Genomic DNA, 21,659 nt, shown 5'->3' on the forward strand with positions numbered 1-21,659 from the left:
AAATTCCATTTTCAAAGATTGGGAACTCAGGAAAGAATCAAGTCTTTGCAAACTACAAATTCAGTATGGCTGAAGTGTAAATGTGAGGCAAGGTACGGAGAGGAGGAAGGCTTTAGAAATAAAGATGATAAAAAATTCAAAGGAAAACCACAGAGAGCAGAAGAGTTACTCAGTAAGATTTTCCCTTTACAGTGATCAGTATATCAGTGATTTGTATAATATATTTGAATATAGTGTGACCAGAAATAAAGGTTACTATATTTACTGTAAAAAAATCTGCATACAAGTGGATGCACTCAATTCAAACCTGTGTTGTTCGAGAATCAAATGTAGTTAAAAGATGGTCTCAATAATCCATACAAGAAATGATGAAGACCTGAAGTAAGGCGATATTTGTTTAAGAGATATTAAAGAAGTAGAATCTATAAAGTTAATGATTGAAAAGTGGGAAGATGAAAAAAAACAATTGTTCCTAGGTGTCTGGTTTAGGCTACTCAGTAGATGGTAGTGGCATTTGGAAAGATAAGAAATACAGAAGGAGGATTAAATGTGATTAATGTTTTTAAAGACAGTATAGTAGTCATTGTATTGTTCACTAGTATCAGGTTTCCTTCTACTTCCAAGAATAAAGGAAGGTTACACTTTCTCACCCCAATTAGACATGGACTATACTTTTCTTTGGCTAATTAAGTGTGTGCAGTGGATAGAGCTAGAGCTAGAGATCTCTCATCAGTGCCTTATTCCCAGGTCACCATTCTCTAGCTTCCTTTATTTACACAGTGACAACCCGCCATGTTCCAGGAAAGGAGCCTCCATCAGGGAGGTTCCTTAACAGAGGATGCCGTGTTTCAGAAAATTTGCCTTTGACAATTTACAATCCCATGAAACTCTAAGTTATGTACAAATTAAGTACATGGATGATTTCTACAATTTTTTGTGAAGAAAAATAAAAGCATCAATCAGTCGTGGTTTGAATTTTGATTCTAAAATCAGAAGTACTTTCAATGGCATTGAGTCTCTTTAAATATTGTTCATTATTTCTACCTGAAGGGTAATAATCCATGCTTTTGGTCTTGGAAAGTTACACAGTGTTGATGAGCCTTCATCACCTGTAGAATTGAGATAATAATTTTGGGACTACCTTCACTGGATTTTTGTGAGAATTAAATGAGTCCATACAATGTAAAAAAGTTCAGAATGGTGACTAATTCATTGTAAGCATTTAGTTAATAAAGTTCTCCAATTGTTCATTTTTATGCTTTTTATGTACTGCTTTTGTCCCTTATATGCTGGACTTCCTCACAGAAGTCCATTTTTTTCCTCATGACCTACACACTCTCCAGCTTCATATAATCCTCTCACAGAACTTCATTTACCATTTATATTTGCTGACACTTGAATCATCAACGTCAGCCTGGAATTCTTTCCCAAGCTACAGACCGTTGTTAACTTCACACCAGACACCTCATCTCACAGATATTTCTAACTGAGCATACTTTAAGATAAACTCTCACCTTTTCCCTGCAAAACCATCCTTCTACCTATGTCCTGTGTTCCTGAGTTAATGAATTTCATCACCATCCACTCTGATGCGTATGTCAGAAGTCTGGATATTTTCCTTACACAGTGCCTTTCTTATTCCCTACATTTCAACAATCACACATCTTACAGATAGCATCGCCTAAAATTCTCTTGAATATTTCTCTTTCAATCACAGAGGCAATCATCTTCTATCTCTTATATTAGTACTTTAGCTTTCTAAATGGTCTCCCTGCTTCTATTTGATTGGATTATTTGCTTTATAGTTAGAGTGTTTTTCTAAAATAGACATTTGAATAACTTTATTGAGGTATAATTGATGTTGTCACCATTATAAGTGTACAATTCAATGAATTTAATAAATTTATAGTTGTGCAACTATTGCCACAATCCAGTTTTAGAACTTTTTCATCACCCAGAAAGTTCCCCCATGCTGCCTGTTTGCATTTCATCACTACTCCTACCCCCCATCCTAGGCAACCACTTCTCTGTTTTCTGTCTCTATAAACTTGCCTTTTCTAGATGTTTTGTATCTAAAATAGAAATTTTATTGTATTTCCCAACTGGAAACCCTACAATAGCCTCCATTTTTTCTCTTTAGAATGTCCAAATTCCTTAAAAAACAGAGCAGTTTAGAAAGGACCAGTCTTTTTTTCTTAAATATGGAATACAACTGATTTTGTTTTTCTTCATTTTTTGGTATACTAAAACAATGAAATGCAGTATTTCTTTTTAACAGTTAGGAGGATAAGGAGAAAATGAGTACTAGTTTGTTTCAAGTGCTAAGATAAACATTTAAGCTGTGGGTTTCATGGGGCACCAAAGTTTATTGTCAAAGAAGAGGTGAAAGTAACAAAAAAAGTACCTCTTGGAAAAACAGAAAAAAATAAATGATTAAAGGGAGGAAAAATCAGGAATGGTGGGTGACATCTCCAAGAACACGGTAACAAGCCTTAGGAAATTAGCTAAGAAGAGAGAGGTCCACAATCATGTAATCACCTGATGGTGGAACCAGGTAATAGATAGGTCTAGTAACATGAAAACTGAGTTCTGTCCATTGGGAAAGCATGGTGTGGCAGGAAAACTAATAAGTCGGTATAGAGAAAGTCTCATTCTCCATCTGAAACAGAGTGATTAAGAAGTGAACTGAACAAATTGTGAACCCTGAGCTAAGAAATTAGGTAATGATCCACCTTTTACGTCTGACCCTCTTTGGTCTTCTACCCTCATATTAATCACTTTTTTGCTACAGCCATTTTAAGCATCTCCTAGATCCTGATAAGGTTATGTCTCCATACTATTGCCAACACAGGATGTTCCTTCTGGCTAGATCACACTAAACATCACTTTACATCTGACTATTCCTACTTGTCTAAACTTACATATTTCAACCCAGACATTAAATATCATTTTCTGAGCTCAATCCCACATTTCAATAGGAAATCTTAATAAGCTGTCTTCCAAATCCCTATACTGGCCCCCTAATAGGACTCTTCTCTCCAGTTTCCATACTGTAATTGTCTGTTTTCCTGTGTCTAATACATTAGACAGAAAGTCCACTGAGCACAGATACTGCATTTCATTCACCTAATGTGGCCCCAGTGCTTATCACAGCAAATGGCACGTAACTATGGCTTTGTATCTATGGAACTAAAATAAGTATAAACAATTACAATAATTATTTTTAACATTTAAAAATAATTATTGATATAAATAATTTAAAAGCATTGTATGTACAATGCACAATTAGAGTAACATTTAAAGAAATGCAAGCCAATAGATTTTTAAATCTTTCTCCTCAATCTTTTATTGCAATTATATAGTTCTAGTTTTCCTCTATGTATCAGTAATGTGCTTTGATTTTTCTTGGCTTATTAAGAATGTTTCCATTATTCTGAGATCCTTTACCCATTAATCCTTATTAGCCTTTTTCCTTTTATAGGTCCATAGCTCCCTTAATGAAGAAAAGGCTTCTTGCTCTCTCTGGATCTGTGTTATCATTGACTTGATGGGAAATTTCAAAATTACTAGTCCTAGACCTAGTCTTAGTTCTAGTTCCTGAAGTTTATTTCAGTTCTAGTTCCTGAAGTTTATTTCAGTCTTAGTTCTAGTTCCTGAAGTCAGTGTTATCACTGACTTGATGGGAAATTTCAGAATTACTAGTCCTAGTCCTAGTCTTAGTTCTAGTTCCTGAAGTTTATTTCAGCTAAACCTGAATTGTTACTGAAGAACATTCTGCTGATGCTGGAAATGGCCTTAGACCTTCCCTAAAATTCTAACTTCTCAGATAATTCAAGGTATTCTCCAGCTTTTTCCCATTACTGGATCAGAAAAAAAAAAAAAAATCCTGAGCGCAATAAACCCACATTTACAAGAATAACATGCTAGAAGGAACCGTCTTTTTTTATGTCATCACTTTCCTGACATTTGACATCTTCTAGAGTATGTGAAAAGTGTTAACTGCTATAGACCAGACACACTGTTATAGGCTGGCATCTCTCAAAGACTGAACTTTCCTTAAAAGATGACATCCAAGCACATTTAAATAGATTTTTTAAAAAACAGATCATTTCCAGTTGCTTTCCTTAATAAATCCTTATACATGACTAATTCTACTGAGCATTCTATATGTATAAAATGAGAAATTTGTGAGTATAGATGGGAACTTAAAAAGTGAGCATGGATAGAGAAGAGGTTAAGGATTGTGTTCCAAGGCACTTGAACATTTAGATATGAGGAAGAACAGAGGAAGAAGCAGCAAGAAGTTCAAAAGAAAATTCAACCAGTGCAGCATAAGGAAACCAGGAGGGCATGATTTTCCAGAAGACAAAGAAACAATTTCATAAAGTAGGGGGTATCCAACTGTGCCATTTACTGCTTAGTATCTAAATAATATGCGAACTAAGGATTGACCATAAAATTTGGCAACCCAAGTGTCACTTGTAACCATGACAATTACATACTTCTCAGCCTCAATTACCTCCCCTGCAAAAAATAACAGGACCCATTTCATGAAGCAGTGTGAAGGATTAAATAAGACAATAATACCTGTAAGCACCTAGCATAATATCAGCAACAGAGGAAGAGCTCAGTAATGGGCAGGAGGGTTTTAAATTACTGATACAGCCCGAAGCTGTCTGTATCATAGACCTTGCAAAATTTTATTGAACACAGGATGCCTGACAACCCTGTGAGAGAGAATTTGGCTGGAGAAGAGTCCAGTGTGAATGGAAAAAGCAGAAATGATTACAGCTCAGGGAAGAAGCTGGAACCAGAGACAATGAGGAGAAAAATAGCTTGTGTAGGGCAATTCCTATCCTTGGACAGCAAATAAAGGAACACACCTCTTATGACTTTGTGTTTTATCCTATCTCACAACTGGTAATTGCATACCTTTTAAACATTAGTTAATATTTGGAAAACATTTGAAAACAACAAACTTCCCTTAAGGACAAACGGTATGTAAAGCTTAGTCATCTAAATAAGCACAATATCACAAGTTAAAATTCCATTCTTATCTCTTACACTATATATTGTCTACCTCCATAATTTTACAATCAGCCCTTTTACATTTTGTATCTGCATAAATAATGATAGACTTATTATACAGTTCTTGTGGTCTTTGATATATAAAATTATTCCATTTTGGCTAATTTTTTAGTCAATGGCCTTCTGATTTTATAAGATTTCTCCTAATTTTTTCCTCTCCTCATCAGATTTAAAATTAGCTATGTACTTGGTTCATAGTAAAAGTCGTAAGCGATGGCATGTCTTACAAAATAACTAAAAGCAATTTGCCTTATTAGAAGTGTTTTTCATCATGATCAGCATGACCAGGACATCATGATCATATTAAAGTTAGAGTCTGGATGAAGTATAATGAAAAATAATTTAATGCTGTAAAAGGCTGGTTGAAAGTTTGCCCTCAAATAATGCATTTGTGTGAATGATTTCTTTCTCTATAAATTTTTTGAAAAAAATACTAATTTTTGGAAGCTTATCTTATGCATTCTTTCAGAACCATCTTACATTCATTTTCTATCTTAACATTTACACAGGAAATTTGGTTTGCAGAGCAAAGCATATGTTCTCATTTATGTAGGTCTGACATCAGTGATTAAAAGTCATGGTTGACTTGCAAGAAACGTATTTGCTCAAATATATAGCTTATGTCTTCTTAATTTATTTCGAGGCAAGGTTTTTATTCTAAAATAAATTCAGAACCGATAAGTATAGTAATGAAAAACTCAGATAAATCAGTTTTGGAAACTGCAAAACCAGTTGGAACTTACCTTCTCTAGCTTTCTCCAATTACTCTTTGGATTTTTAAAAAAATTTTAAAGAAAATGAAGGTAGTGAGCTCAAAAAACAGCAGTTAAATACCTAGTGAGCCCACACTCATCTCAAAGATTCTAGACACTAAAATCACTATAGGGATTATAGGAAGTTGGAAAGTCAAATGCCCTCCTTTCATACATACTGTGCAACGAACATTCCAAACTGCTGAGTCTTCTGTTATGGCTGCTCATTTCTAAACAGGTTATGGACATTTAAGAAAGTGAAAACTATTCTAACCTTTGTAAAGGCCAAAAATTAAATGTGAAATGATTTACTCCAAATTTCATTCAATGATTTTGCAAATCCACTGGAAAAATAAATACTTTTTAATTTACATTTTTTGTGGAGCCAAAAAGTAATACTAACACTGAAAATATAATAATCACATATTTGGTGGTATTTTAGTTCTTGACTCCAAAGATGGGAGAGAGAAGCAAGGAACAATATTAACTAATGTTTTTCATCAGCCCTTCCTCACTCCCCCAGTGAGAGCATTCTCAGTTGGTAAAAAGCTCAAAGACGGGTAAATTCTTGATTCATTCAAGTATTTCCAAGCAGGAGTGTATTTCAACCACCCCAGAATGGAAACAATGTTCTCTGGACAAAAGCTCTTTAGAGAAAATAAATTTTTTATAAGTTTGATAGCTTGTTCACTTAATGCTTGTAATTCCCTTAAAATCAGGCAATATTTTCTAATGTCTTACTTTAACCAATTATTTTTCATTTAAAACTCATCTAAACCATTCTTCGGCTATTCAGCTAGAAGTATTAAGGTAGTACATGTCATAACTAGAGTAAAAGTTTGAAAGTTCTGATTACCTTCCCACTTCCAAAAGCACAAAAAGAACTTATAAATATTCTGTGTTTCCCATTGGGCACAGATTTCTACCTGCAAGGTTTCAGTTGGAGCTTGAGTTTGGCTAATTTTCAACTCAGCACTTCCTTTATTTATCCTTTGCCTGTTTCTCCCATCTTTTTCATTTCTTCCTACTATAGCTGGCTGTTTACAAGCTAATGCCATTTACTAGACCACAAGCCACAGGCAATTCAAAAATCATGATGTAGTAATCTGCCTTAAGAACAGCTTAAATATCTGCTAAAGTATGCTAAAATTGTATCTCAAAGTTAAAATTTGTCTTTTTAAAGTAAGATCATAGATTCCCTTAACTTTCCTTGTTATTTGGATTTAAACCCCCAATTTTTTAAGTATGTCTATGTTTCACATTCTTTGCCTTTGGTCTTTGAAAATGGCTGAAATGTTAATTTTCTCTATTCACAGGGAAACAGACTTTCAGCTTCTATGTTAGACCAAGAGGACACACCAAGAATAGACCGGCATCAGTCTTCAGAATTGCAAAGTTGGTAACAAATCCAAACATGCTTAATGTCTTTACACCACATCAGGTTAACAGAAACAAAAACAAATCACACCCTTTGGGACTATATGCTATAGACAACAAATGAGTGGATGTCTCTAAAGATCTAGATTTAGCCTAGGAGTGTGGGTATCTTTACCACTTTTCAGCCACTCTGTCACACCAGATCAGAAATGAGTCTTAGCACCCAGCAGCAGCTGCTGAAGTGTTCTCTCTCTGCACTTTCCAGAAACTATTGCTTTCCTTCTGCCTTTTTCAGCTCTCACTCTAATTCTGGTACAAGGTTTGTTTTCTGCTCAATTCACAGTACCTTCCCATAACTGCCTCCCATGCTCTTTGCCTTAATGTCTCCCATGGGTGTTCTTCTCCGACAAAATCTAGAAATTCTGGCAGCAAAGTGGACACCTGGGCATTAAATGGCCAGAGTTAGTGAAATGCAAGATTTCTGGTCCCAGATGCAGTCTCCGAAGGAGTGGAATATCTCATCTTTCAACCAAAGGTTTGTTTTTCTATCTGGTTATAGACTTTTTCATGAGAATGCAGAAGTTACATTTCTCCTGTGTGGCACTCAGAAGTCATAGCCATATATATCCACGACAGGCAAAAACCCCAGCGAGAATATGCTCTTTCAAACTATCTGAAACTAATTCTGACACAGAAACAAACCACCAGGGAAGGAGTGTTTACCCCACAACATTGCTATTTAGAACAGAATTTTAGGCCCAGCCTCATTTATTTAGTCACTTTATAATATTGTTTTCATCTGATCAAGTATCAGAATGCACAAATCTTAAAGGTACTATTTTTACATTGTTATAAGCCTAAGAGGAAATTTGAAGGGTCTCTTGGTACATTCTCATCCCTTTTTTTTAGACTTCATACATTATTTTCCCAAACCGTTAACGAGCACATTTAAAAAACAAGAATAAAATCCCTCAATGTCAAACTTCATGGGCCTGGAAGTGTGCAGTCAATTCTGTTGAAATCCATCCCCCATCTCATCTGCCCCTGCTTATATCCAAACCACAATTCTCAAATTTCTACTACAGTTGTCTTTTTCTTATTTAGGTATTAGAGAACAGTTGACAATCTTACCTTGGAAAACAATTCTTTCTATTTATCCTAGTTCCAACAACCTGTCCTCAGATAGTCTTAATTTCTAAACTTCTTAGGTGAATGTGTAGGGCTCATAACCGACAATGGATACCTACTACAAGTGAATTTGTCTAACACTGAGTACATTTAGTTTCTTAATTAGACAGCCCGTACAACTATCCAGTTGTGAAATGCAAGAAATGATCTAGTAAAGCTAATGACACTAGGAAGACAAAAGTAAACTACATAATGAAGTATCTGATATTCTTCTCTACATATGTAATAAGGTATTTTAATAAGCTAAGTCAGTTTGAATAGTTAAACCCTGAATAACCGTCACAAATTGTTCTCTGAATTTAAAGCAATATTCCATATACAATCCAAAACCTTAGAGGCTGGTTTTCAGTGGCTGCTTTCTGCCTGCAAAGTGCTAAAAAAAAGTCTTATCCAACCACTTCAAACGCATACATAAATAGAAGAGCTTTAATGTAGATATCAGAAGAAATATAAAAGAAATATATAAAAGGATGACATTGTGATCATAAGAAATGGTTGGTTGCAAGACTTTTCGAGTACACTATGCAGAAACTGACAGGGCATCTGTTTAAATTTCAAAAACGATCTACTAAGTGGAGTCCTACCTTCATGGTGAGAAAAATTGTTGAAAATAAGGAGGTCAGTAGGTCTGCACACAGGTAAATTATAGCATCCTCTGACATTTTGAACTGATTTCAGAGAAAATATAGCTCTTTATCGACCACACCAGAAATTATGAAACTTATCATAAACAAAGAATCATAGATTCTCAATCAATTGATAAACTTTTAACCAAGCAGGAACCTCCTGACACCATTACTGGCCTAGGGTTTCCTAGCTTCTGCTGAACCCTCTTCAGGGATAAGAAATAAGTTCCAACATATTACTCCAAAATTGTCCTCCCTTTCACTCTCAGCTAGTGTTGTAATGGAAAATAAGAATGCAATCTTTGCCACAAAATAGCTCTTTAAATGTATAAAATAACTAATATCATCTAGTACCAAGTCATTCAAGTTTAGACTCTCACTCAGTTCCCTAAACCATTTACAGAAGGAAATGGCTCCTGGACTTCTTAACGTCTTAACAAACAACTCTTAATATCTTAACAAAGTTTAGGTAATCAATATTCTTTAGGAGTGGGACGCAGAGCTAGACACAAGAATCCATACAGGGCCTGAAAAATAAACAAGTAGTTCGGAATTATTAAGTTGATCTGGAATCCTACATGTATGAATTTAGTCAAAGATTGCATTTGTTTTCTTTTAGTAGCTGGAGATAATAGGAAATATATGTATTGGTCTCTGGCCCTGGTTCCTGGCACCGTGCTACTGAAGCCCTTGTAACTTCCTAAATGATAAGAGCACTAGGAACATCTTCTCTTTTAATATTTGGTCTTTGACCCCAGCTTCTAATACAGGGCTCCTAAATCTCCTGGAATTTCCTGGGTGATAGGAGTGTCTTTTGTTCTAACAAGGCAACTCTGGGTGGGCTCCCGGATGGCTCCTGGATTGGGGCTGGTCACCAGAAACACTAAGCCATAATTAGAAGCTTGGAATTTTCAGCCCCAATCCCCATTCTCCAGAGAGGGGAGAAGGACTGGAAAAGGAGTTAATAATCTATCATGCTTACATGAGGAAACTTCCATAAAATTCCCAGAAGTACACAGTTCAGAGAACTTTCAGGTTAGTGGACACATCCACACACCAGGGGGGTGGTGTATCCTAACTCTATGGGACAGAAGTTCCTGAGCTCTCGGGACCCTTCCAGACCTCACCCTTCAAGTCTCTTTATCTGACTGTTCATCTGTATTCTGTATCATATCCTTTAACTGGTAAATGTAAGTAGGTGTTTCCCTGAGTTCTGGGAGCCACTCTAGCAAATTAATGGAACCTGAGGAGGGGGTCCTGGGGACCTCTGATTTGCAGCCAAGTCAGACAGAGGCTGTCGGTAACCTGAGGACCTACTACTTGCAATTGGCATCTGAAGTGGGGAGCAGTCGTGCGGGACTGAGCTCTTAACCTGTGGGACTGAGCTCTTAACCTGTGGGATCTGATGTTATCTCCAGGTAGATAGCGTCTGAATTGAGTTAAGTACCTGCAGGACACCCAACTGGTGTCAAAGAATCGCTTGCTGAGGGAAAATTTCCATGCATCTGGTGTCGGAGGTGTTGTGAGTGTGGCAGTAGTGTGAGAGTAAAGGAGAAACATAGGAGGAGGACTGAAGGTTTTTCCAAGCAGTAACCTAGATGAAACGTTGCTGTTTTGTGAGTTTCTCTAATAAAACGCGTAGATCATTTTCATTTGACATTCTTTCAAAGGGCATTTTAAATTTATTAAATTTATTGTTTTCTACAAATGGTTTCTTAGAAGTTTAGGATTTTTGATCTATTCCTTTCTGATTGTAATAGGCATCTACTTTTTTATATCTCCAGACCTTCACATACTGTTATTTGAGACATATTTCTATTATTTGAGACAACTAGTCCTTATTCCCTTCCCCACCAATCCTGGCTGTAGCTGGGGCAGCCAATGAATTGATTGAACCAAGAGATGGGCATGTGATCCAAAGTCCTTCCCTTTTTAAAAATTGGAACTAAACAAAGAGATTATGTTCTTCTCTAGTGATGAAACTACAAGATGCAGGAACTGTCAGAAGTAATGTCCAATGTGTGATGAAAAGGAAGACCCACTCTGTCTGTGTTCTAGATCCTGTTTCCAGTTGTCCCTGAAGCCTAGCTGTATACCCTGAGGTTCTCCAAGGGTACCTGAGCTACTACTTTCATTAAAAGGAAAAAGGGAAAAAGAGCCACTTTGCCGGCAAAACAAGTCCTAACTTAAATACAGATTTTTCTATCTAAAGTTTTTATTTATTCCTCCCTCCCAATTTTATGTCCTATGTTAGCTTTCTACTGTTGCTGTAACATAAACTTGGTGCCTTAAACAATATGAATTTATTGTCTTGGAGTTTTATAAGTCAGAAATTCAACAGGAGTCTCATTGACTAAAAGTAAGGTGTTAGCAGAGCTGTGCTCCTTTCTGGAGGCTCTAGGGAAGAAAGCTTCCTTGTCTTTCTAGCTACTAGAGACCATCTTCATTCCTTGGCTCAATGATCCTTTCCTCCATCTTCAAAGGTAGCAATGCTGCATCTCTTTAAAATTCTTCTGTAGTCACATCTTTCTCTGACCCTGACCTTAAGTGAGAAAGATATTTTAAGGACTCTTGTGATTAACTTGGACCTACCTGAATAATCCAGGATAATCTCATCTCAAGGTCCTTAATTTTAAGTACATGTGCAAAGTCTCTTTTACTAACCAATGTAGCATATTCACAGTTCTGGAGGCTTAGGTATAGACACCTTGGGTGGGGGTGAGAGGATGGGGGTAGAGGGATGGGACATTATTCTGCTTCCCACTAAAAATGACAACAGCACTCCATCTCTCACATCATTCAATTCAGTAATAAAAATATATTAAACAGGAGAAGTCAGGCACTCTGCATATTAATAGCAGCCTGTTAATCAACATTATTTGGAAACAGTTGTTTAGTTTAGTTTCAAAATGACTCCTTCAAAATTGATTTTTCTGGAAAGGAAATTTCTGCTGGTTTTATCTTTTCCTGAGATTGAGTTTGAAGATGTTTACTGGATTTCCCCAGCATACAATCAGAATTCAATCTTTGAAATGTAGAATTAAATGTATTTCCATACCCACATCCTTGAAGCCTGAGGCTGCTATCATTCCTGAGTATAGAGAGTAAACACAGCATCTCTCTTTGTTTTACTAATTGCTTTGTTTCCCCAAGCTGCTCGCACAACATCTGCCAGGGCAGAATGCACTATTTCCACACACCAGAGAACCACTGCCTGCCAGATAAACTACTTAAGCTCCGTGGTGTAAGGGCAAGTGCTTTCCAGGCACTCAGCAGGGAGTTTTCAAGAGGCAAAAACTTTAAGCAGAAATGAAGCTGAAACGCCTCCCCTCCCATCTTTAGAGTGGTTATGGAGTTGTGGATTCTGCGATGATCTCATACTGCCTGCAATTTTATTGATTTTGTTTTTCAATAGAACTGTTAAAGATGACAGTTCTCAGACAGGCAGAATGTGGGCAGATGCCCATGTTCTCACACAGTTCTGCCAAGATATTTTTACATCTTTCCACACATAAAACGAAATGAAGACATGTGTTATAGATGCATGCTCCTGGTACCCCCGCCCCCAGAAGAAGGGAGTTGATTGTGTGCTTGTTTCCTGGATGAAGTATTAAAACAACTCTACCTAGAAAAAAGTGAACAGCACTTCCAAAACAAAAGAGGTTTGCTTCTGAGGCACCTTATAAGCCATTCCTAATTACCAAAACACACTGAAACAGCAGTTTGTAATCATGTGTCATCCCTGCTAGTTCTAATTCCTAAACTTCTTGTCACATCTACTGGTTAAGCATCAAAATACAAAACGCTGTAACAGCTTAGGCTCTGTTGATGTTCAATCATCTACTGTGCACCAGAAAGGCTCATTTCAAACATGGCATGAAAGGAAGAAAAGTAAGCAAAAACCAGACTCAGAAGAGACTTGAAATAACTTGCCCCCAGAAAAACACTCAAGGGGAAAAACTGCAAAATCATAGCCTTACCTTGGGAGACTTGGGCAGACCCACTGTCTTTTCTTCTGCTAAGTTGAGCAGGCTTAACTTTGTTTCCTCCACGGAGGGATGTTTGGGAGGGCGAGGTGGGGGGTACGAGAAAGAGTTTTCATATCTCCGCATCATATAATACTGTTCTTCAGGGATCTCTTCAACCAGAGTCTTGACTAGAAATGATCCTGGATCCCCAGACAAATTATTAACTAACTGAACAGTCATATTCACGCGGCCAGCAGGAATTTCCCAGCACTCCTTGGGGTTGGCAAAGTCACTTATGAGTAGATAAGAGTCTGTGATAGCTTCCTCCAGCCGTAATCCTGGTGTAGCGGCCAAAATGTCTTCTTCAGTGAAAAGATCTCTCACAGAAACCTTCACATTGAAGGGCAAGTGGAACTGTGCACAGAGCTCAGAAATCTGGTACTGCTTCTTATCATGAATCACTTCTACAAAATCTCCTTCCATGTACAAAGGGAGCAGTGCTGCCTCATAGGATTTTTTGAGGATTTTTTCACAAGCCAGAACGTTCACCACTTTTTTGATCCCTTCACAGAGGACTTCCGTCGTCTGTGAGTGTTGCACTAGAAACTGGTCCCCGGCAGATACAGATGACAGCTCGTCATGGGGGGAATGAAAGGCTTTGGTGGCCACCACGTGGAGAGGCTCCTTTTCACTCTTTGCTATCCCAAGGTCATAGGGGGTTGGGAACTCCCGAGGTCGCCGCTTGAATTTGCCTTTATAGCTAGGGGGGATCAAGAAGTGTCTTTTAGGAAAATTGCTTCTAATTTCTGAAGCTAAGATCCTTGATGCCTGGCACTTTTTGTGGATCACAATGGTTTTCCCAGGTTGTAAAACGTTTCTGGGTAGCTGGTTTCCTTGGGGTGCTTCTATGACTTCAGCCACTACGGGGAACTCTTTACTGGTCATTTCAAAAAGATCTTGTGTAGATAACAGCTGAAGAAACCAGTTGGAATCATAACTGTCTGTAATGTCTTTGACTTCAACATCTAGACTGGGGAGGATACGGACTATATCCTTTCTAACTGGAAAACAAAAAGACATTTTGTGTATCAAAATGTTGCTCTGAAGTAGTATTAAAATCACTCCAGGGGTACCATAAATAAATTTCATTAAAAAAAATCTCAGATGCTCATGATATAACATTTCTTATGTATGACTTTCCTTTTTTAAATTTAAAAATGAAATAGATGGTAAATAAAAACAATACCCATAAATCTGCCTGATTTTAGAAATAGACATTAACCAGTATCTTGGAGCCCCACAAACCTCACCAAAATCACATCCTCCTCACTGCAACCTAAGAGTAATCATTCTCCTGATTTTGGTGTTAACCATTCCCTTGCTTTTCTTTGTAGTTTTATCACACATAACATACATGAATATATGTGCACGTGTTTAAATGTATATGTGTGTGTTTTTCCAGAAAATTTATTATATCATTTTAGGTCATGCTTTTGAGGTCCAGATATTGTACATAAAATTATCTTAGAAGAAAGTTTGGGTACTCCAAGTAAGACTCTTCCTGCATAAGGCCCAAGACACATTCTATATACAAATTCTATCCTGTGGGATATAACCGTATTGCAAAATCTTGGGATATAAAGTACTCAAGATTAATATATGGAAATGGATATCAAAATGCAGTCTTTTTCCAATGTGAAAACTATTTCTTTCTCTGCTGGTGCTATATTAACATCTAGTTAGAAAAGGAGTGGCATAGGATGGGTTACAGTCAAAGGAGCCACTCAGGAGCCCTAGATTTGCTGGTAGAGTGCTTACCAATGTATTCTTTGCCTAATGTGTCCCTGGGGACTAATGAATCTCTGTATTCTTTCCAAGAGCCCACTGTCTCAGAAGTCTTTCTTTGAGACTACAGAGACACTTAAAATATTGTCCTGAAATCCTCTGCTCTCCATATACTGTCCCACATAGTATCCTTATAAATGGTCTTGCATTTAAAAATAAAGTTATATGTTAATATCAACAGGATTTTATAATGGTTTATATTTTCTTGACATTTTCCTAACACTTAATGTTTTATAGCCTTTTCACAATCTACCATCGTTTCCCAGTACATCTCGCCACCCGTCTGTCAATATTCTTTCTTCCCTGTATGCTTTTGAAAATTAATAATTTGGAAGATTTAGAAGACAGAATGTTTCTCTTACAAAACATTACCTATATTATTACATTTTATATTACTGTTTATGCAGCCTCTGAAAACTATAATTTGTGTCATATTACTTGCACATGCTGTGTAACAGAGTTCCCAAAAACACAGTATGAAATTGCATTATTTTATTCTCTTGAACATAAAATAGAGAAAAGAAAAAAACCGACGGTTGCCTATAGGCTGAAGTTCAATAAAAATTATAAAGATTCTCCATTAAAAAAAGAACGGAGGGGGAATGCTAAAAAAAAAACCTTTACCAGTTCATTTTATAAAGTTTAGCAAACCCAAACCTTTGAGATTGTTGCCACAGGTTTCCCTGAACCCCAAGGTAATTTTAGAAACTTTAAAATCACACTTATTTGAATCAAAAGGAACGGTGTTTAAGAATTGTAGAGCTAGGACTAGACGGGTTCATAGACTCAGAACATTTCTCAAGTTGAGGGAACAACTTGACACTGGTAGAATAGATGCCATTAAGGACTTTCTGAGGGCTTTAAATTGACCATAGGGACCCTAATGCAAGCTAGATCCCAGTCTGTATTTCAGTACAATGGGTACGGTGGGGAAAGAATTGTCTTAATAACTTAGGACAACTTTATTGCCAGAGAAAGCCTCCGGGCCAGGCTATCTAACTTCTGTTAAATTTTTATGTACCCAATTCCTGACCTATCTTCAGTACTTCTATACCAAATTCACTGAAGATGTGCTAGCCTATCTCATCCTACTTGATATATCAGCAGCATTTGACAGAGTACATTAGACTCTTTGCTAGAGTTACCTCACTTATTTCCTTCTTATCTTATAATTCTTCTCAACTTTTTTTCTGGTTTCTTCTCCTCTACATACCACCCACTCCCCCCCACACACACCTTTTAATGTTTCTTCGTTCTCCTCCTTTCTCTGTCCACACTCACACCCACATGATCTTACACAGTCTCATGTTTTTAAGTACCATCTGTATGCTGATGACTCCCCAACATGTATCTCCAGCTAAATAATTCTGCACTCCAGATAACTATTTAAGATCTCCACTTGGCTATCTAATAGACGTCTCAAAGTTAACATGCTTAAACTGAAATTCTGATCTTCTCAACCCAAACCTAATCTATCTGTTGCTCATTCTCCTTGTTTGGTGCAGAAATCTGAGACATCCATAGCTTCTCTCTCTGTTTTCCTAACACTCAACATCCATTACCTCAGAACTACTCTGATCTAAGCTACATTATTTCTTGCCTGGTTTATTGCAGTGGCTTCCTAAAGAGTCTTCTTACAGTCAAATCTTTCCAGGGAAGCCAGACAGTCTTTTTAAATGTTAAATTGATCATATCTTTCTCCTGTTCATAGCCCCACAGTGGCAGTCCTTTTCACTTCAGTAAAAGTGAAAGCCCTTACCGAGGTCCTAGGTACCACGTTGATCTCATCTGCCACTGGGTTGCCTCATTCTAATTTACTGCTCCCTCCATGACCTCCTTGCTGTTAATCAGGTTTTCAAAAAGCCTGTTTTGGGCTTCCCTGGTGGCGCAGTGGTTGAGAGTCCACCTGCCGATACAGGGGACACGGGTACGTGCCCTGGTCCAGGAAGACCCTGCATGCCGCGGAGCGGCTGGGCCCGTGAGCCATGGACGCTGAGCCTGTGCATCCGGAGCCTGTGCTCCGCAACGGGAGAGGCCACAACAGTGAGAGGCCTGCGTACCGCAAAAAAAAAAAAAATCTTCCAACAAACAAAAGTCCAGGACCAGATGGCTTCACAGGTGAATTCTATCAAACATTTAGAGAAGAGCTAAGACTCATCCTTCTCAAACTCTTCTAAAAAATTGCAGAGGAAGGAATACTCCCAAACTCATTCTATGAAGCCACCATCACCCTGATACCAAAACCAGACAAAGATACTACAAAAAAAGAAAATTACAGACCAATATCACTGATGAATATAGATGCAAAAATCCTCAACAAAATACTAGTAAACAGAATCCAACAACATATTAAAAGGATCATACACCATAATCAAGTGGGATTTATCCCAGGGATGCAAGGATTCTTCAATATACATAAATCAATCAATGCGATAAACCATATTAACAAATTGAAGTATAAAAGCCATATGATCATCTCAATAGATGCAGAAAAAGCTTTTGACAAAATTCAACACCCATTTATGATAGAAACTCCCAGAAAGTGGGCATAGAGGGAACCTACTCAACATAATGAAGGCCATATATGACAAACCCACAGCAAACATCATTCTCAATGGTGAAAAGCTGAAAGCATTTCGACTAAGATCAGGAAAAAAACAAGGATGTCCACTCTCACCACTATTATTCAACGTAGTTTTGGAAGTCCTAGCCATGGCAATCAGAGAAGAAAAAGAAATAAAAGGAATACAAATTGGAAAAGAAGAAGTAAAGCTGTCACTGTTTGCAGATGACATGATACTGTACACTGAGAATCCTAAAGATGCCACCAGAAAACTACTAGAGCTAATCAATGAATTTGGTAAAGTTGCAGGATACAAAATTAATGCACAGAAATCTCTTGCATCCCTATACACTAATGATGAAAAATCTGAAAGAGAAATTAAGGAAACACTCTCATTTACCATTGTAACAAAAAGAATAAAATACCGAGGAATAAACCTACCTAGGGAGACAAAAGACCTGTATGCAGAAAACTATAAGACACTGATGAAAGAAATTAAAGATGATACCAACACATGGAGAGATATACCATGTTCTTGGATTGGAAGAATCAATATTGTGAAAATGACTATACTACCCAAAGCAATCTACAGATTCAATGCAATCCCTATCAAATTACCAATGGCATTTTTTACGCAACTAGAACAAAAAATCTTAAAATTTTTATGGAGACACAAAAGACCCCGAATAGCTACAGCAGTCTTGAGGGAAAAAAACGGAGCTGGAGGAATCAGACTCTCTTACTTCAGACTATACTACAAAGCTACAGTAATCTAGACAATATGGTACTGGCACAAAAGGAGAAACATAGATCAATGGAACAAGATAGAAAGCCCAGAGATAAACCCACGCACCTATGGTCAACTAATATATGACAAAGGAGGCAAGGATATACAATGGAGAAAAGACAGTCTCTTCAATAAGTGTTTCTGGGAAAACTGGACAGCTACATGTAAAAGAATGGAATTAGAACACTCCCTAACACTATACACAAAAATTAACTCAAAATGGATTACAGACCTAAATGTAAGACCAGACACTATAAAACTCTTAGAGGAAAACATAGGAAAAACACTCTTTGACATAAATCACAGCAAGATCTTTTTTGATCCACCTCCTAGAGTAATGGAAATAAAAACAAAAATAAACAAATGGGACCTAATGAAACTTAATCCCACTACCCAGCAATCCCACTACCGGGCATATATCCTGAGAAAACCATAATTCAAAAACACACATGCACCCCAATGTTCACTGCAGCACTCTTTACAATAGCCAGGTCATGGAAGCAACCTAAATGCCCATCAACGGATGAATGGATAAAGAAAATGTAGTACATATATACAATGGAATATTACTCAGCCATAAAGAGGAATGAAATTGGGTCATTTGTTGAGACGTGGATGGATCTAGAGACTGTCATACAGAGTGAAGTAAGCCAGAAAGAGAAAAACAAATATCGTATATTAACGCATATATGTGGAACCTAGAAAAATGGTACAGATGAACTGGTCTGCAGAGCAGAAATTGAGACACAGATGTAGAGAACAAACGAATGGACCCCAAGGGGGAAATGCGGCGGGGTGGTGGTGGTGGTGGTGTGATGAATTGGGCGATTGGGGTTGACATGTATACACTGATGTGTATAAAACTGGTGACTAATAAGGACCTGCTGTATAAAAAAAAATAAAATAAATTTTTCAAAAATTAAAAAGTTACCTAGAATTTGGAAATGACATACTTAAGTTTTCAAACTAAAACAGGCTTAATTAATTTTTATGGCAAATTTCATTATATCTAAGTATGTGTCTAAAAGAAAGATAAATCAACATTTTTTGTTTTCTTATAAAGAAGTTAATTATATAAAAATATTTTTTAAAAATAAGAGGGGAGATAAAACATTACAATCTTTATCATCTTTAGACTACCACTGCTTATATTTTGGTATATCCAGTGTGAGGGTGTGTGTGTGTGTGTGTGTGTGTGTGTATTATACATTTTTAAACAAGCATTTTTATCTTACAAGTAATCCTCCCTCCCACCACCAGAAATGAAAATGGTTATAGAAAATGAGCTAAATTAGAAAATTTCCCAAAAAAAGTTATCTTGACTTCAAATTGATAAAGAGATAAGAAGACAGCAACTCGGAGCATGAGAGACATTCCTGATGGTGTTTATTACAAGTTTTTCAGTTTCAAACTAATCTAAAGTAAAAACAGCATATATTCATGCAACATTAGTTTACACTTCCCAAATTTTCTTCCTGGGTAAACATGAATTGTTCTGGTTTGGGTAAGTTTTCTGTTTTTCCAAAGGGAGCTCTTGTGAAAAAGATTTCCATTCCATCTTCTCTAAAAAGGTAGCATTGCTTTCTTCTCTCTGCTTCTGAGTCATTTCATTAAACATTGTCTTTCTGCCTATTCTTTCAGGGAAAGTCCCTGTACAGTTAGGGTTAATGTTAATCATAATGTGATGCTTTTCTGCATTTCCCACTGCAACAACTCTTTTAGCCAAGTGTGAATTTGGGGGACCCCACTAAAAATTATCTTTAAAGAGAAAATAAAGGTATACATTTAAGCTTGGTTAATGTTAGGCAATGCATGTTTCCTTGAAGAGCTAATACTCAATTCTGGAATACTCTTTGTCTCAACTCAGCATTCAAGGACCTATCCTTTGCAATTAGGCCTGAATTAGCAGTACATGGTAGGAAATCTACTGAGACAATCTTATTCAAGTCTTGAAGCAAGATGGTTGTTTCTACATATTTTTTTCTTAACAAATTTTGTAAATTCTAGCCTGCAGTTTTTCTCAATTTCTAGTTTCTCCTATATTATTATTATTAAACAATTCATGTATTTTTTGCAAATTTTCACTTTCTAAGTTTGATTTTTTAATTTACTTTCCAAGACTATAGTTATTTTTCTCTAAAGTGCTTTCATAAATTTTGTCTCCAGCTCTCATTTATTCTGTGAATTGTTTTGTTTACATTTTTGCATCACATCATACTCTTCATTATACAATGATTATTCAATGCACTAATAATTTCTGAACTTGCCTCATTCCAGACTTTTAAATTAAAATTTGCTTTATAGTTCATCTATTTGGTCTCAATTTTCTTTACAAATATTCTGTGAATTAATTTTTTTCCATTTATTCAGTTTCATTTCAACTTAAGAGAAGCTATACAGTGAATTTCCATTTTGTTGGGTGGTCCTCCTCTGGTTCTACTTCTGTTTGTATTTATAAATAGATAAAGTTCCTTTTGGATCACTCTCCAACATTTGTAGCAGAAAATAAATCATCAGGACTTTCCTTGAACAGCCTTGCATTTGATATGGCTTTATTTGTAACACTACTCTGTCTTTTACATTTTCATTTAGTTTATAAAAGCTAACAAAAGTGAAGAGCCATTTTCTTATACTGAATGATACAACTAACATGTTTTCTTCATTGATGTGTCAACTTGACTGGCCTGTTGTAGCCAGCTATTTAATCAAACACTGATCTAGGTGTTGCCATGAAGGTATCTTGTAGACGTGGTTACCATCCAAATAACCTGACTTTAAGTAAAGGATGTTATACTCAATATGTGGATAAGCCTCATCCAATCAGCTGAAGGTCTAAAGAGCAAAAACAGAAGTTTCCCAGAGAAGAAGAAATTCTGCCTCAAGACTGCAGCATAAACTTCTGCCTGAGTTTCCAGCTTGTCAGCTAGTCCTATAGATGTAGAACTTATTAGCCCCCATAATTACATTAGCCAAGACCTTAAAATTAATTAAATAACTAATTAATATATAATCATGTATAGATAATATAATACAATTATATATAATATCAATTTATATAATATTATATACTTTTTCTCTGGAGAACCCTGAATGATCAAGCGTTAATTATTGGTAGTTTAAGAATAAATAAATAAATATATGTATATACATATATATACACACATATATAGTAAAAACTGTACTTTGCTTGCTGTTTGACGTTTTTATTAGCAGTAAGATTTCTGCCTAAAGGAAGAAAATGAAATGGAAGCTGGCTAGAGCATCCACGGGTTCTAAAGATCATGTTATGTCACAGTACTTTCAGGGAAACATTAGGAAAAACATCACTAATAAAAATTGAACCCATTATATAAATATAAGTGATATCAATTTTGGTGCCAAAAAGTGAATATTCATTCTCCTTAGCTATTAAGTTCATAAATATGTCATTGTAACAAATCAAATCTGGATATGGTGGGTGAGAAA

The 21,659-nt window shown here is 36.5% G+C and overlaps 1 protein-coding gene across 1 annotated transcript in view; it reads right to left on the minus strand.

The window, feature by feature from the left end:
* THEMIS (thymocyte selection associated) overlaps nt 1-21,659 on the minus strand; it is a gene marked incomplete at its 3' end in the record, with an annotated part of 158,230 nt that overhangs the window by 72,942 nt on the left and 63,629 nt on the right. The window contains exon 4 of the mRNA XM_082669146.1: nt 13,012-14,060. Within this exon, the coding sequence (XP_082525272.1) occupies nt 13,012-14,060 (1,049 nt within the window). The remainder of the gene's footprint in view (nt 1-13,011; nt 14,061-21,659) is intronic.

This window comes from Grampus griseus (genome assembly GCF_964374135.1).
Source record: "Grampus griseus genome assembly, chromosome: 13".
Classification (NCBI taxonomy): Eukaryota; Metazoa; Chordata; class Mammalia; order Artiodactyla; family Delphinidae; genus Grampus; species Grampus griseus.